This window comes from Pyrus communis, chromosome 6 (genome assembly GCF_963583255.1).
Source record: "Pyrus communis chromosome 6, drPyrComm1.1, whole genome shotgun sequence".
In the NCBI taxonomy this organism is placed as follows: domain Eukaryota; kingdom Viridiplantae; phylum Streptophyta; class Magnoliopsida; order Rosales; family Rosaceae; genus Pyrus; species Pyrus communis.
This window is the reverse complement of record NC_084808.1, coordinates 25342977-25360390: the sequence shown is the minus strand read 5'-3', so window position 1 is coordinate 25360390 and position 17414 is coordinate 25342977. Positions and strand designations below refer to the sequence as shown.

Genomic DNA, 17414 nt, shown 5'->3' with positions numbered 1-17414 from the left:
CCAATGCAAGTGGTTGTCGTAACTCTTGTCCTTTTCATGTTAAAACCATAAAGTGACAAGAACTTAATTCAACTCCACCCCAAAGTGAATAAAATAACCAGAGCAAAATTAATCAACTGATATTAAAATTAATTATTAATTCATAAAATAAATTAAAGTATTTTAATTTGTGACTCTGCACAGCTGCGACAACCTTTCTGTCCCGTGGGGTTCGTGCGTTTCTACACACTACTGTGTCAAATATTGCATCAGAAAAAAAAAAAAGAATTCAGATTTATATATTTTTCCCACTAATTAAACAGCAAACGATTGATGGGTATTTATCAGCGATTATTGTTCTTTCGAAATCACAACAACCTGCACTAGATATTTTCTGAATTTGAAGATCCTGATGGCTACCCCTTCGCTATAAGCTCACTCTCACAAGAAATGTTCATCAAAGCTGCAATCTTTACGTTTCATTGGTCACCAAACTCCCCTAGTAATCAATGGGCGACGCCAATTGATCAAATTCTTTGGATTTCTGCGTTCTCTGCTCGTTTTCTCAACTGGGGTTTCTCCAATTTTTGAACTTTACGGGTGCCCACATGGGATTGGGACTCGATCGAACACAGAGCGAGGAAGGTTTTGTGGAAGTGATTGAGGAACAGGGACGATGGAATCGGAGCTGGGTTTAATCGAGCAGTCGTTGATCAGCCGCTACTCTGTCTGGGTGCACGAAGCTCTGAGCGGATTGCCCGACAGCTTCACGATCACTGACCCTTCGATTTCCGGGCATCCAATCGTGTTTGCGAGTAAAGGGTTCCTGAAAATGTCGGGATATTCGAAGAACGAGGTGGTCGGGAGGAACGGCAGAGTGTTTCAGGGTCCGGGGACTTGCAGGCGGTCGGTCATGGAGGTCCGGGAGGCCATCAGGGAGGAGAGAAATGTTCAAGTTAGTTTGCTGAATTATCGGAAAGATGGGACGCCGTTTTGGATGCTGTTTCATATGTGTCCTGTTTTTGGGAAGGAGGACGGGAGGGTGATTCATTTCGTCGGAGTTCAGGTTCCGATTTCGAGGAGGCCGAGGCGGTCTGGTGGGAGAAATGGTGTTGGTTTGTGTGAGGAGGGGTCTAGGATGAGTGAGATTGTTTACGGGTCGTGTCGAAAAGAAGTGTGCTTCGATTCGTTGGTTGATTTGGGTCGTGTTTTGTCGTTGGAATCTGCATTGGATGATGCTGATAGTAGAGGTTCGTGTAATGCAATTTCTTAATTTTTTGTTCCAAGTAATGTTGCAATATGTTTTTTTTTCAATTGTTGTTTCCTATTATCTATATGAGTGTTGGTGATGTTAATGTTAAAGTTACATTCCTCCGGTGTTGGAGCTATGTTGATTGCGGTTTCTGGTTTTGGATGGTGACCAAATTTTTGTTGTGGTTGAGTCTTCGTTTACTATGCAACCCCCAGGATTTGACATTGAAGAATCGTGCGAGGCAAGTGATGTAGAGAAGATGAGAGCTGCAACTGCAATTAATAACATCTTGTCCGTGCTAACGCACTATAGCGAGTCAACGGGCAGATTAGTTTGTGGGAAGAGATGCAGCTTATCAGGGGTGGGCCTTCTCAGTTCAGCCTTAAATATATCTCTTGGTAGAATCAAACAAAGTTTTGTATTGTGAGTTGTTGCAAATTCTCATTTTCTTACTTTGCAGAAGGTTTCAAACTTTCTGAAGATTGCTGATGATTGTACATTTTGTTTGCTTTGAAATGATCGTGTTGCCTTGCAGAACTGATCCGAACTTACCAGACATGCCAATAGTTTATGCAAGTGATGCCTTCTTCAAACTGACAGGTAACATGTATTATTTACCAGGGTCTCTCTAAACCATTCTAAACTCCATGTTGTTTGCAAACCTATAGAATAATTGGGCATATGCAGTTACTGAACTCAGTGTTTTCCATGTATAGGCTATGCCAGACACGAAGTTTTGGGGCGCAATTGTAGGTTTTTAAGTGGGGCGGACACAAATTCCTCAATAATATATCGGGTATTTTTCCTTTTCCGTCGTGATCATGTCATCACCATATACTTTGTTGGTTTGGTGGAATAGATAGATGTTAGTGCATCATCCCATTTTTGCTTGTTTTCCCCCAGATAAAGCAAAGCGTTCAAAACGAAACAGCATGCACAGTACGTATCTTGAATTACAGGTTGCTACTTAACGATTTGTTCTATACGTTCCAAATGCACTACATATTACTCATCGGATTTGACTTTGTTGCTGTTTCATTCTCAGGAAGGATAAAAGTTCATTTTGGAATCTCCTTCACATATCACCCATTCGTAATGCTTCTGGAAAGGTATTTTATGGCTAAAGCTTTCACGACTCAATTTTTTATATTGTTAATGGCTTTTTTCAATGAGACGTAGTGTGTCGACTTGGTGTGCCTTGGCTTAGAGAAAACTAGGGCAGAAAATCCTTTTCAATTGATCAACCTTTTCTGGCATACAAATACGAAGTTTTGCTTTCCGGCGACTTAAGTTTTCTTCATTTCTTCTCTTGTATTGGGATTGCTTGATAGGAGCATTTTTATGCGACTTAATTGGCTTGTTCTCATGCATTTATGTTGTTTTTCCTTAGTTAGTTTAGTGTTTAAAGTCATTTTCGTGCAATTTCAGGTTTTAGTGTCAAAGTATGCAAAAAGAAGCAATTTGGAGCATTCTAGAGCATTTTTGGGCCAAGATTGGATAGTGCAAGCATGGAGGCATAAGGATGGACGAATTTGAAGGCTTGAATTCAGTTAGGGAGCTGCAAGGGGGCCTAAAAAACCTTATTTCTAGAAGGCTTTATCTAATCACACATGGTGCCTAATTTCTAGCTTGTCTCCTAGCCGTCCTAGCTTGTCTCCTAGCCGTCCTACCTTGTCTCCTAGCCGTCCTAGCTTGTCACTAGCCGTCCTACCTTGTCTCCTAGCCGTCCTAGCTTGTCTCCTAGCCGTCCTAGCTTGTCACTAGCCGTCCTAGCTTGTCTCCTAGCCGTCCTACCTTGTCTCCTACCTTGTCCAAGCTACACACATATATCCTTTAAGTGTTTCAACTAAGTTCAAAAACCTTTCCTAGCCCTATAAATAAGGCTTTGCAGCAAGGCACTTGGGGGGATCACTCATTCACCCAATTTTCGTCCATTCATCTAGCCACACCACTCTATACATCCTAAAATCCTAAAAACACAATTCCAGCCAAACACTACACCTTGCCGTGCCTATCCTCCATCCAATTCCATAATCCCTGATCCTAAAACACATCCCAACCATCCCATCCACCTTTGTGCCGTAGCAAGGAGAAAGAAGGAAAAACTCTTGGATGCTCAAGCTTCGTCGTTGGTGCATTCTAGGTGTAATTCGTTTTATGATTTCAATGTTTAATTTATTTTCCTTTCATTTTGCTATGAACATGAGTGGCTAAACCCCTATTGGTTAGGGGTGATTTCGAAGCCATAACTATGTGTGCAAGTTGATTTGATAAATTCCAGTTATGAGTTCTTGAATCGTGAATGCAATTGGCTTAACTGTGAGAGTAATAACGTATTTGTGTTTGTTAATTAGGGGTCGACACTTAATTGGCTTGCATGAATATGATGCTAGAATATAAGTTTGTTTCACATAATTGTCACACACTTATATTCACAAGTAGTGAAGGTTGCTAGTCACAATCGCGTTAAGTTCAATTCCTAGCATAAGTGTCATGATGTCATAGTCACAAGTGCTTTGTCAATGCTTATAGTTTTCATTGAACGTAATGATCTTTGATTGTATCTTTATTATGATGTCATGTAAGGAACTTTTGAAGAATGCTTTGGGTTGTCGTATGATGTCATCCAATTCAATAACACAAGGAAAACTTGAGAATTAACTAGTGATGTCATGGTTAATTTGGGGCATTGTCATTCATAATTCTATGAAGGAATAACTGGAAATCGAGTCATTTGCATACTTGTCATGTGTGGAGAAGGAACCCCTAACTAGTCCATCATCCATTAAAAACCCCAAAAACGTTTCAAAATCAGTTTTACTTTGCAATCTGTTTTCTCAACTTTAATTTCGTCCAAATCAAATCCCCCTTTACTTTGAAGTCTCAATTTAGTTAGAAATTGTTTTGGTTCATGTTTTTAAGTGTTTTGAGTCAAGTTTTCAACCAATTTCGTCCAAATTAGTGTAGGTGCTCAAAACTGCCCAGAAAGTGGTTTTTAGGCAGTTTTGAGTCTTCTAGTTGCTGTTTTGAGTTTTTGTTTTGTTTTAGTGTTTTAACTTTGGTTTTTCATTCTTTGAGTCCAAATTAGTGTTTTTAACTTTGTTTTGGAGTTCTTAGGTCAGTTTTCAAGAGTTTAGCAATCCCTCCTAATCCCCGGTTTTGAACGATCCCTACTTACATACTTTGCTACAATTGTCAGAAGAGGGTTTAATTTGTGTGCTTAATATATTTTGCATCAAATTTTTGGCGCCGTTGCCGGGGATTAGCAACTTTGCTAAATCCCTTGGATTGTTTTTGTTTCATTTATTTCACTTTGTTTCTGATTTTGTTTTAGTTTCTGACCTATTTTTGTTTCTTGTTTTTTTTTAGGTACTAGTGCATGACGCGGAGTTCTCAAACTGTGCATGCACATATCTTAGACTTTAACGACGATTTTGAACGTGATTTGAGAAGAAAGAGGAGGCATCCCAAACATAGTGAACCTAGTTCAAGTTCAGAGGCCGAATCTGAGTTTGAAGAAGTGGAAGAAGAAGTTATGGCAGCGGACAATCGGACCATTAAAGAGCTTTCGGCCTCAGGGTTGGCCAATGCCGCACCATTATGCATTCAATACCCCGCGGCTGCCCAAGGCAAGACCGATGAATTCGAGTTGAAGTCAAGCTTGTTGCACCACATTCCTAAATACCATGGGCTTTCCATGGAAGATCCAAACAAGCATCTTAAAGAGTTTGAAGTAGTTTGTTCAAGCATGACTCCCGTCAATGTTGACGGAAGTATTTTGAAGATGAAAGCTTTTCCGTTCTCTTTAATGGATAAAGCTAAGGATTGGTTATACGAGTTGGCTCCTGGCACTGTCACTTCATGGGAGAGTATGAAAAGAGCGTTTTTGGAGAAGTTTTTCCCAACTTCTCGCATCATTCTTCTTCGTAAAAAAATAAGTGGAATTCAACAAGATGAAGGTGAGTCTTTTCCTGCATACTATGAACGTTTTAAATCACTTGTTGCTTCTTGTCCACAACATCAGATGAAGGAGGAGCTACTTTTGCAATACTTCTACGAGGGCCTCCTACCATTAGAACGTCAAATGCTCGATGCCTCGGCAGGTGGAGCATTAGTGGACAAAACACCTATGGCTGCCAAGACCTTGATTTCTAATCGAGCGTTGAACGATCAACAATACGAAGGTGTAGGCCAAAGAGGACCCCCACGGCAACATGTTCATGAGGTAAGTTCTACTTCTGACATTAATTCACAATTGGCTAATCTTACTTCTATTGTGTCTCAGTTGGCCGAGGGCATGAAGATGCAAGGACCAATTGTATGTGGCGTATGTTCTATGCATGGACATGCCTCTGAAAAATGTCCACAGTTGATTGAAAATGGTGGATGGGAAAGCGCCAATGCAATTGGGTTTCAAGGCCAAAACCAACCAAGGAACGATCCTTATTCCAACACATATAATCCCGGTTGGAGAGACCACCCAAATTTCAAATGGAGGGAGCCCCAACAATCTCAAAACCAAGGAGGCTTTAGGCAACAACCCCCTGGGTTCTTTCCCAAAATCTACGGCCCACCCCAAAATCAAGCCCAATCCGGCCCAAGTGCCTCAGGTACGTCCCTTGACAATGATGCACTTCTTAAGATACTAACTAAGTTGTCTAATGGGCAGGACGATCAAGCTAAGGCTATGCAAAACCAAGACAAAAGGGTGGATCAATTGGAGAAACAAATGGGGCAAATTGCCGAGTTTATGGGGCAGTTTCGTGAACAAGGAAAGCTCCCTAGTTCCACCGTTCCAAATCCAAAGGGAAGCTTCGAAAGTGCAAAGGCCATAACCTTGAGAAGTGGAGAAGAGATTGGGGCAGATCCTACACCATCACAATCAGGTCCCAAAGGTGATGAAAACTTGCAAATTGAAGAGGAAGAATCAAGCAAACCCACGGCAAAGGTGGGAGAGTCTTTGCCGCAAGTTCCTAGTGCCCCAAAACTGTCTAATTCGGCCAAAAAGGGTAAGAATGTGTCAAATTCAGTTTCTACTAATGCTTTTCCTTTGAATGCTCCTTTTCCTAGTAGGTTTATGCAAACAAGGAAGGAAGAAGCTGAAAAGGACATCCTTGAGACATTTAGGAAAGTTCAAGTGAACATACCCTTGTTGGATGCAATCAAGCAAGTCCCTAGATACGCCAAGTTTTTGAAGGAGTTGTGCACCACTAGGAAGAGGATGTCGACCAAGGAAGTGGTAAAAGTAGGTGAGAATGTGTCCGCCATCTTGCAACGCAAACTACCTCCCAAATGCAAAGATCCGGGTAGTTTCACCATTCCTTGTGTCATAGGTAACACTAGATTTGAATCTGCCATGCTTGACTTAGGTGCTTCTATAAATGTTATGCCATATTCCATATATGCATCTATGAACCTAGGAGCATTGAAAAAGGATGGTGTTATCATACAATTGGCCGATAGATCTAATGCCTATCCAAAGGGAGTTTTGGAAGATGTTTTGGTGCAGGTTAATCATTTGATCTTTCCGGCGGATTTCTATGTCCTTGAGATGGATGAATCGGATCATGCAACCTCGCTGCCCATTCTACTTGGAAGGCCATTCATGAAAACGGCCCGGACTAAGATTGACGTGTTTAATGGAACTTTGTCCATGGAATTTGATGGGGAAGTTGTTAATTTCAATCTTTCCGATTCTATTAAGTATCCTAGTGAAGATCATTCATGTTTCTCTATTGATACTGTTGACTCTTTGGCGCAGGGATACCTTGAAGATTTGAATGATGATATGCTTGAAAAAGTCATTACAAGTGGTGTAGAAGTCAAAACCAAGGGAGCAACATCCATGCAACCCCACGGCACAAATACACTATCCTATGCCGTGCCTCCTAGTGAGGATTTTCTTGAAGTAGTTGCTGCCCTTGAGTCATCACCAATACATGATGGTAAGTTTCCTAACAAAGAGTCCATTCCCATTTCGACTAACAAGTTGCTTCCATCCATAATTCAGGCACCTATCCTTGAACTCAAACCTTTGCCAAGCCATTTGAAGTACATTTTCTTGGGAAAAAATGAGACACTGCCTGCCATCATATCATCATCCCTCACGGCACAAGAGGAGGAAAAACTCATGCATGTGTTGAAGGAGTACAAATCTGCCCTAGGATGGACATTGGCCGATATCAAAGGTATAAGCCCCACAACTTGTATGCATCACATATTTCTTGAGGAGGGGACCAAACCAACTAGAGAGGCTCAACGCCGTCTTAACCCTCCAATGATGGAAGTTGTGAAAAAGGAGATAATCAAACTTCTTGATTGTGGAGTCATTTATCCTATCTCCGATAGTCGTTGGGTTTCACCTATCCAATGTGTGCCTAAGAAATCCGGAGTGACGGTTGTGGAAAATGCCGAGAATGAGCTTGTACCCATGAGAATCCAAACCGGTTGGCGTGTATGCATCGATTATAGGAAGATAAATGCCACCACAAGGAAGGACCACTTCCCATTGCCGTTCCTAGATCAAATGTTGGAAAGGTTAGCGGGTCATTCTTTTTATTGCTTTCTTGATGGATATTCAGGTTATAATCAAATTGTCATTGCCCCGGATGATCAAGAAAAGACCACTTTTACTTGTCCCTTTGGAACATTTGCATATCGACGCATGCCATTTGGTTTGTGCAATGCCCCTGCCACGTTTCAAAGGTGTATGGTAAGCATATTTTCTGATTATGTTGAAAGGATTATTGAGATATTCATGGATGACTTTAGTGTTTTTGGTGATTCTTTTGATAAATGCTTGGATAATCTCACTTTAATCTTGAAACGTTGTGTTGAAACAAACCTTGTTTTAAATTGGGAAAAATGCCATTTTATGGTTAAACAAGGTATTGTTTTGGGTCATATAATCTCTGAAAAAGGAATTGAAGTTGATAAGTCTAAAGTAGATCTTGTACGCTACTTACCCTCTCCTACTTCGGTTAGAGAGGTTCGTTCTTTTCTTGGTCATGCAGGATTCTATAGACGATTTATCAAGGACTTTTCCAAGATTGCACAACCCCTATGCCGCCTCCTCCAAAAAGATGTGTCTTTTGAGTTCAACGAGGCATGCGAGAAGTCATTCAAGCATCTCAAAGAGCTCCTAACCACGGCACCCATCATAACTCCCCCGGATTGGTCCATTCCATTTGAATTGATGTGTGATGCCTCGGATTATGCACTTGGGGCTGTTTTGGGTCAAAGGAAAAATAAACAGTCACATGTTATTTATTATGCTTCCCGCACTTTAAATGATGCTCAATTGAATTATTCTACAACCGAAAAAGAACTCTTGGCGGTTGTATTTGCTTTAGATAAGTTTAGATCATATCTTATTGCAACTAAAGTAATTGTTTTCACTGACCATGCAGCCTTGAAGTATCTTTTCACCAAAAAGGAGGCCAAACCAAGGCTCATTCGTTGGATGCTCCTACTTCAAGAGTTCGATATTGAAATTAGGGACAAGAAAGGTTGTGAAAACGTGGTGGCTGACCACTTGAGTAGATTGGTGCGTGAAGAAGAATCCCTCCCCATTTCTGAGACGTTTCCGGATGAACAACTTCTGTCCATTGAGGTAAGTACCCCTTGGTATGCCGATTTGGTCAATTTCTTGGTGACTAAGCAAGTTCCTAACACCCTAAGCAAGGTTCAACGTGATAAATTGATACATGATGCAAGATTTTATGTGTGGGATGATCCATATCTATGGAAATATTGCCCAGATCAGATTATTAGAAGATGTGTGCCAACTTCTGATTTTAACTCAATTCTAGCATTTTGTCATTCTTCTGCATGTGGAGGCCATTTTGGTACCCAAAGGACAGCTCGTAAAGTGTTAGAATCTGGTTTTTATTGGCCTACATTGTTCAAAGATGCTAGAATGTTTTGCTTAACATGTGATAGATGTCAAAGAACAGGTTCTATTGGTGCAAAAGACCAAATGCCGCAAACACCCATCTTCAATGTTGAAATCTTTGATGTTTGGGGTATTGATTTCATGGGTCCTTTTCCTTCTTCATTTGGTTTCACTTATATTTTGCTTGCGGTTGATTATGTTTCTAAATGGGTAGAAGCAAAAGCTACCCGTACTAACGATTCTAGAGTGGTTTCAGATTTCATCAAGACTAACATTTTCTCTAGATTTGGGATGCCGCGGGTATTTATAAGTGATGGAGGTTCACATTTCTGCAATAGGACCATTGAGGCACTCTTCAAGAAGTACAATGTCAAGCATAAGGTTTCAACACCTTATCACCCACAAACAAGTGGCCAAGCCGAAGTATCAAATAGAGAGGTCAAGCAAATCTTGGAGAAGACCGTGGGGCCTAACCGGAAGGATTGGAGCATGCGTTTAGACGATGCACTATGGGCATATCGCACTGCCTACAAAACACCCCTAGGGATGTCTCCATTTCGGCTAGTTTATGGAAAACCTTGTCACTTACCCGTGGAGCTAGAGCATAAGGCACATTGGGCCATCAAAACGTTCAATTTGGACTTAGATGCTGCTGGAATGCATCGGAAGCTCCAATTGAATGAGCTTGAGGAACTAAGGAATGAAGCCTACGAGAATGCCCGCATTTACAAGGAAAAGACGAAGGCGTTTCATGACAAGATGATTAGGGGCAAAACCTTCACAATTGGGCAGAAAGTTTTACTTTTTAATTCTCGTCTACGTTTATTTCCCGGAAAGTTACGTTCTAAATGGATTGGACCTTTTGTTGTTACTAATGTTTTTCCACATGGTGCAGTTCAAGTCCAAAGCTTAAGGAATGGGGTGGAATTCAAGGTCAACGGACATAGATTGAAGCCATACTATGAGAATGTCGTGGGGCAGGTTGTGGAGGAGATCTCACTCCATGCCGTGGGCACCAATGGTGCCTGAACATGTTCTTCGTCCGGCTGCAAGACGTTAAAGAAAGCGCTACTTGGGAGGCAACCCATGCCATTCAACAAAGGAAGACCTAGAAAGCACTCCAATTCCAGATTTGCGTTCCTAAACCCTTATCTTTGTTGATTCTTTCTAATCTGCCTATTTAGTTGTTTTACTTGCTGTTTGTGTGTTTCTTTGTGTGATTTTATGCTTAAAACATTGAGGACAATGTTTGATTTTAAGTGTGGGGGGGGGTAACTAAGTGTTTTTCATGCAAATTCGTGGGATTTTATCACCCATTATTTCAAAACTTGTTCCTTGCTGTTTTTAAGTGTTTTTAAGCAGTTTTGGTGTGTTTTAGTATGTTTTGAATAAAAATCCGAAAATCAAAGAAAAATTTGAAAAATTTGTTTTAAAAAACCCAAAAAAGAGTTGTTTTTGTGTGTTTGTTTGTGTCTTAGAGTACCTTCCAACACAATGATGAGGATTTGGTTTTTAAATACATGGCTGTTAAAGAGAGTGATTAACATGGATGAAAGTTTGATTTACTCTATGTTTATGCTTGGTTGTGATTATAACTTATGAATTCACATGCAATCATAAAAGAAAAAAATCAGTTTTTGTAACATGCTTGAAGGAAGGAACTCAAATTAACGCTACAACCTTGTGAGACTTGAACCTAAACGTTTATTTGGAGAGTTAAAATCTGTGCATTCTTTGTTTTCTAAAATCGTTGCATGATCTCATTATTCTTTGCTTGGTTGCTACTTAGAAGGCGTTTCATCATTTAGTTCCAAACACTAGAAGTCATGCCCATTTCATTCAAAGCATGGTATTGATTAGCATAACACATATTCAAGATGAAGTTGTGTAGTGACCACCACTTTAACCAAAAAGCCGTGTGCCCTACTCCATTATATGTTTAGGTGTTAACCCCATTGAGCCTTGTTTAGCCTTTTCTTTGTTAACCCACATTACCTTCACCTAGCCTAGATTAGGACTATCCATACCCTCGTTCTTAAAGTATAGTAAGCATGATTCAAATGGAATTCCTTTATGGCAGAAACCAAGTGTGGGGGAAGTAGAAAGAAAAGAAAAGAAAAATTCGTAAAAAAAAAAAAAAAAAAAAAAAAAAAAGTATGAAAAGAGTTGAACAACATGAGAAAAAGAGTTCCAAGGTGTTGTTTGTTGAAGAAAGGGTCCAAAAAGTTGAATTCGGCCCTAAGAAGTTGTTTAAAGTCTTCCCCTTGTGTTTTTAAGTTAATTTCTGCAAACTAAGTGAATTCTAAGTCTTAATTTCATTACTTTGCTTACTAATGCTTGAAGTAACGTTTGTTTTCCCTATCCTTTCTTTGTTAACCAATACCCCAAGCCCCGTTGCAACCCTTAAACTTCTATCTTGAGTGTTATGTGTTTCAATTTGTTGAGTTTGAATTTGGTATGAGCATATGGTGTCACTGGTTCTCGCATCTAAGTAGTAGCATTCCATTCATGAGATCATATCTAAACATGCCTATTAACTCCGGAAATTGCATTCTTTGTGATACATATATGTGAGCATTCGTTTTTATATCTACATCAATTCTCTCACATATAACTAGTATAGGGTGTGTAGTTAGAAAATCTGAGTGAAAATAGAGTGCAAATCTATTAAGGATAGAAGGAATTCTCTAAGGCATGTTACTACATTCAAAACATTGTTTTAATTGGTTAATTGTGAACTAGTAAGTAGTGACTATGATTAAGCATGTGCTTAAGTGTTAAATTGACTCAAATCTGTGGGAATGATAATCTTTAACATGTCATGTGCATTGGAAACCCCTGAGGCAAACGTTGGAAGGTTTAGATTATGTTTGTTTGTTTTGTCTTGTTTTATTTCTTTGTTTTGCTCGAGGACTAGCAAAAGCTAAGTGTGGGGGAATTTGATAGGAGCATTTTTATGCGACTTAATTGGCTTGTTCTCATGCATTTATGTTGTTTTTCCTTAGTTAGTTTAGTGTTTAAAGTCATTTTCGTGCAATTTCAGGTTTTAGTGTCAAAGTATGCAAAAAGAAGCAATTTGGAGCATTCTAGAGCATTTTTGGGCCAAGATTGGATAGTGCAAGCATGGAGGCATAAGGATGGACGAATTTGAAGGCTTGAATTCAGTTAGGGAGCTGCAAGGGGGCCTAAAAAACCTTATTTCTAGAAGGCTTTATCTAATCACACATGGTGCCTAATTTCTAGCTTGTCTCCTAGCCGTCCTAGCTTGTCTCCTAGCCGTCCTACCTTGTCTCCTAGCCGTCCTAGCTTGTCACTAGCCGTCCTACCTTGTCTCCTAGCCGTCCTAGCTTGTCTCCTAGCCGTCCTAGCTTGTCACTAGCCGTCCTAGCTTGTCTCCTAGCCGTCCTACCTTGTCTCCTACCTTGTCCAAGCTACACACATATATCCTTTAAGTGTTTCAACTAAGTTCAAAAACCTTTCCTAGCCCTATAAATAAGGCTTTGCAGCAAGGCACTTGGGGGGATCACTCATTCACCCAATTTTCGTCCATTCATCTAGCCACACCACTCTATACATCCTAAAATCCTAAAAACACAATTCCAGCCAAACACTACACCTTGCCGTGCCTATCCTCCATCCAATTCCATAATCCCTGATCCTAAAACACATCCCAACCATCCCATCCACCTTTGTGCCGTAGCAAGGAGAAAGAAGGAAAAACTCTTGGATGCTCAAGCTTCGTCGTTGGTGCATTCTAGGTGTAATTCGTTTTATGATTTCAATGTTTAATTTATTTTCCTTTCATTTTGCTATGAACATGAGTGGCTAAACCCCTATTGGTTAGGGGTGATTTCGAAGCCATAACTATGTGTGCAAGTTGATTTGATAAATTCCAGTTATGAGTTCTTGAATCGTGAATGCAATTGGCTTAACTGTGAGAGTAATAACGTATTTGTGTTTGTTAATTAGGGGTCGACACTTAATTGGCTTGCATGAATATGATGCTAGAATATAAGTTTGTTTCACATAATTGTCACACACTTATATTCACAAGTAGTGAAGGTTGCTAGTCACAATCGCGTTAAGTTCAATTCCTAGCATAAGTGTCATGATGTCATAGTCACAAGTGCTTTGTCAATGCTTATAGTTTTCATTGAACGTAATGATCTTTGATTGTATCTTTATTATGATGTCATGTAAGGAACTTTTGAAGAATGCTTTGGGTTGTCGTATGATGTCATCCAATTCAATAACACAAGGAAAACTTGAGAATTAACTAGTGATGTCATGGTTAATTTGGGGCATTGTCATTCATAATTCTATGAAGGAATAACTGGAAATCGAGTCATTTGCATACTTGTCATGTGTGGAGAAGGAACCCCTAACTAGTCCATCATCCATTAAAAACCCCAAAAACGTTTCAAAATCAGTTTTACTTTGCAATCTGTTTTCTCAACTTTAATTTCGTCCAAATCAAATCCCCCTTTACTTTGAAGTCTCAATTTAGTTAGAAATTGTTTTGGTTCATGTTTTTAAGTGTTTTGAGTCAAGTTTTCAACCAATTTCGTCCAAATTAGTGTAGGTGCTCAAAACTGCCCAGAAAGTGGTTTTTAGGCAGTTTTGAGTCTTCTAGTTGCTGTTTTGAGTTTTTGTTTTGTTTTAGTGTTTTAACTTTGGTTTTTCATTCTTTGAGTCCAAATTAGTGTTTTTAACTTTGTTTTGGAGTTCTTAGGTCAGTTTTCAAGAGTTTAGCAATCCCTCCTAATCCCCGGTTTTGAACGATCCCTACTTACATACTTTGCTACAATTGTCAGAAGAGGGTTTAATTTGTGTGCTTAATATATTTTGCATCATTGCTTCACACTGTCAATTTCCATGTTTGTGTGCAACTATATGAACAAATGAGAAATTATGTTAGCTTAGACATAATTACCTTGGAGAGATGTGTTGGCAGAGCTGTAACTATGCGTTTTGTGTTGCACAAGTATTACTGTTCTCAATAGCGATTCAGTTTACTGCTGCAAACATATATGTGACGCATTTGTTTGATTGCGTAACCACTTTGCACCGTCATGTTCAGCTCAGAATATGTTTTGGGGTAAATTCAGAATAAGCTATTGGCCATCCGTATGCGTATTACACAACTAAAGTACATTGATGGATAATATCTCGGAGGTGTTACAGTTTACCAATTTCTGATCTTTCTCCATTCTATGAAAGAATTGAACCTCTTGATATTTTGGCCTGTTGAATGTGGTTGTTTATTTTCTTCATAAATCCCATTTACGAGTCTTAGACACAGCATCCTTGGATCCAAAGGATCCAGATTAATACTCAACTGGCAGTGCTAATTGACAAAATCACTTTATACTCGATCTATTGATATGGACTGAGTTGCCCATCTCATGTCTCTCCGTTTCTCTTACTATGTTTATGGTTGTTCAGATTGCATACTTTGTGGGTGTTCAGATGGAGGAAGGGTGTAAGAACCATGTCGGACATGGGCTAAGCCCTGAGATGAGGCAGCTTAGCGCTGTTGGTGCAGTCAGAATTGCAGTGAGGAGCTTATCAATGGGTGCTGGCCCTTCCAAATCTTGAGAGAGTAACAACCTCCGTACCTTGCTTGCTGCTAGTACCGCCTTATATCTCACCGGTGTCTCCCACGGTCCCATGCTAGAAATATATTCCATTGGGTTGCGTTTATAATCTTATCTGACAGTAGATGGAAATGCAGAAATCGGAAAAAAAGTTGGGTTTGTTGCCGCATCTGATCCTTGTTACACTTAATTGTGTATATATGAAAGGTTTGTCAGTGAAAATTTATCGACTTTCTGCTCGAAAGTCTCCCTCCAGCTTCAAGCTGCTGATGGTGATTGGTCTTCTTCTCCATGGTCGTTTATCTTCTGTGGCGCTTTATTTATTTATTTGTTTAAATTTTTTTTCTTCTGGTGTTTGTCCTCCCTCTTTGATGTCTTCCTTCCTTGTTTGGTGTATTGCACCTTTCTTGGCAAGAAAAGAGATGTGGAGAAAGCAATTTGGCGTTGCAATCGTCTATTAAATTAAACACCAAAGTTTGTGTTGTGTTTTGTTTTTATCAAACGTCTGTGTTGTGGCAAAATATATAGTTAATAAATAATTTGGGAAAATAAAATGGCTTGAAAGTTCTAGGTTTGAGCATCTAGCATGAGTTTGGACAACGATTAGGCGGTTTTTTCTCTAAAATGATCTGAAATTAGCATAATTCTTTATTTTAGTCTTAGAGATTTGAAATCGATAGAACTAGTTTTGAGTCTATTCACGATTTATTATTTTGGTCATTCTGTGAAAAATCTCTGTTAAATAAGATAAAATAACAAAAATACCCTTACTTTTTATCAAATCATTTTGGCCTATTGTTTATTAAAGTAAGGGTATTTTGTCACTTTGGTCCTTATTTAACATAAGTTTTTCAAGGAATGACCAAAATGATTGATAATGGACAAACTTAGGAACCACTTCTCTCGATTTCAAATCTCAGAGACCAAAGTGAAGAGTTATGTCAATATCATAAACCATTTTGGCTAAAAACCTGACAAGGCTAGCTTGTATTAGGCAATTTTCTATAATACTCCTGTTTCTATGATCTGAATGCACTGGTGTTTGAACGGTCAAATTGAGATTACGTGAACCTAACCGTTTAGTGAACCTGTGTATGCGATGAGCAGGTATTTAAATGGCTATATTGACACTTTGCAAATTGAACTGTTCAGTGGACCGGTGCATCCCATAAGAGGTGCATTGTAGAATTTTTACCGTGTTATTATATACTTTGGAAATAAAACTGCTCCATCTCATGTTGCAAGTTGCAACTGGTATTTGGTTACAAATGATAGTGCTGTCAGTTCACAGCCAATTTAGGACTCAACAACAATTTGTAAATGTGGATGAAATAATTAGACGAAGGTCGATTTACTAAATTATCAAATAATTTGTTTCCATTTTCTTATGGGTATATCGGCAACTCAAATTTAGAAAAAATTACTCTTTAATAAAAATTTGCATGTGAGGTGGAAAGCACAGCACCTCACTAATAAGACGTTAATTCTTAAATACAATGTTTAAAAGACATTCTTTCTTGTCCTCCAAAATGGTAAATACCGTGACGAAATCACGAGCTAGTCCTTATAAAAAAAAAAAAAAAAACGAAGAATCAAAATTACACCGAAATATTTTCAAATATCTTAACTTTGTAACAAATTGTGTAAAAACTTCATTGAACTTGTTGATATTTTCAAATTATCCATGAAATTTAAAAAATATCATAAGAATATAGTGCTTCACTTCCTTTCATGATCAACAACTCGGTTTATGAATACTCGATGTTAGAGATATTTAAAACCTTACTTAAAATGCTTATGGAAATTAGGTGGTTATCTCTCCATCAAGATTTTTAATTTTTTGCTCATAACCTTAGCCCGTAAGATTACCAAAAAAACAAAACTTTTTAACTCAAAAAGTAATTTCAATAACTAAAAAAGGTAAATACGTTTAAAAAAATTAAGTTCATATCGATTCCGCCACAGAACAAAAATGAACAAGTTCAAGGAACACCCACATAATGATTTTACAGTTTTACCCCGCCAAACCCTACCATATACAGCAATATGTGCATATTGGTGCGGCCTGGCCCGGCCCGGCCCACAAGCCCAATTTGGCAATAACCAAGCTGTGTCTGACCCTCCGTACAGAACAAAACCTACCGCTTTGACTTAAATAGGTAAAAACTGTTAGAGTATAGTGTTTTAACATTGTGACACTTGTCACAATCTTACTATAGTTAGATAGTTAGCTGTTATATGTAACAGTATATATAAGAACTCATGATGTAATTACTGTTATGATCGAGAAATATAACAGATTGTTCTTCTCTCTCTAACTTCTCTCTAGTCTCTCTTTCTTTCTCCTCTGTTCTTGATTCAATATACAAGATTACAGTATATGTTAATCATCTGATATAGATTAACATGGTATCAATCGCCATTGTTGCTTACGCTTGAAGATACGATCCTTTGTTGCTTCCGCCTTCTCTGATTCGGATTGGTTTCTTTTTTCTTTCTCGATCCGACTTCGTCTTCTCCTATTTCTCATTTCTGCAATTTCTAGGGTTTCCTATCGTTTTTTTGCTCTTCTTTGGTACGTGCTCAATTCTGCACACCTTGTGTTTGTTGTATTGTCTCACTGACAAGTTGATCTTGAATTCACGATGGTGACTGCTTCACAACTACAACTCCTTCAATCTCCGATTACGGG

General features: G+C 39.0%; 1 protein-coding gene across 2 annotated transcripts; it reads left to right on the top strand.

The window, feature by feature from the left end:
• The first annotated feature begins 233 nt into the window (after positions 1-233).
• LOC137737981 (protein TWIN LOV 1-like) lies at positions 234-15224 on the top strand. 2 transcript variants are annotated; one of them, XR_011068853.1, is made up of 7 exons: positions 234-1229; positions 1447-1654; positions 1767-1831; positions 1948-2027; positions 2135-2170; positions 2277-2340; positions 14571-14655. XR_011068853.1 is itself a non-coding variant. In XM_068477575.1 (7 exons), the coding sequence occupies exons 1-7, from the start codon at positions 656-658 to the stop codon at positions 14721-14723; spliced, it is 1200 nt and encodes a 399-aa protein (XP_068333676.1). In that variant the 5' UTR covers positions 237-655; the 3' UTR covers positions 14724-15224. The 2 variants fall into 2 exon arrangements, 1 of the variants encoding a protein (XP_068333676.1); XM_068477575.1 differs by having other exon boundaries at positions 237-1229; positions 2135-2190; positions 14571-15224.
• Positions 15225-17414: the final 2190 nt, after the last annotated feature.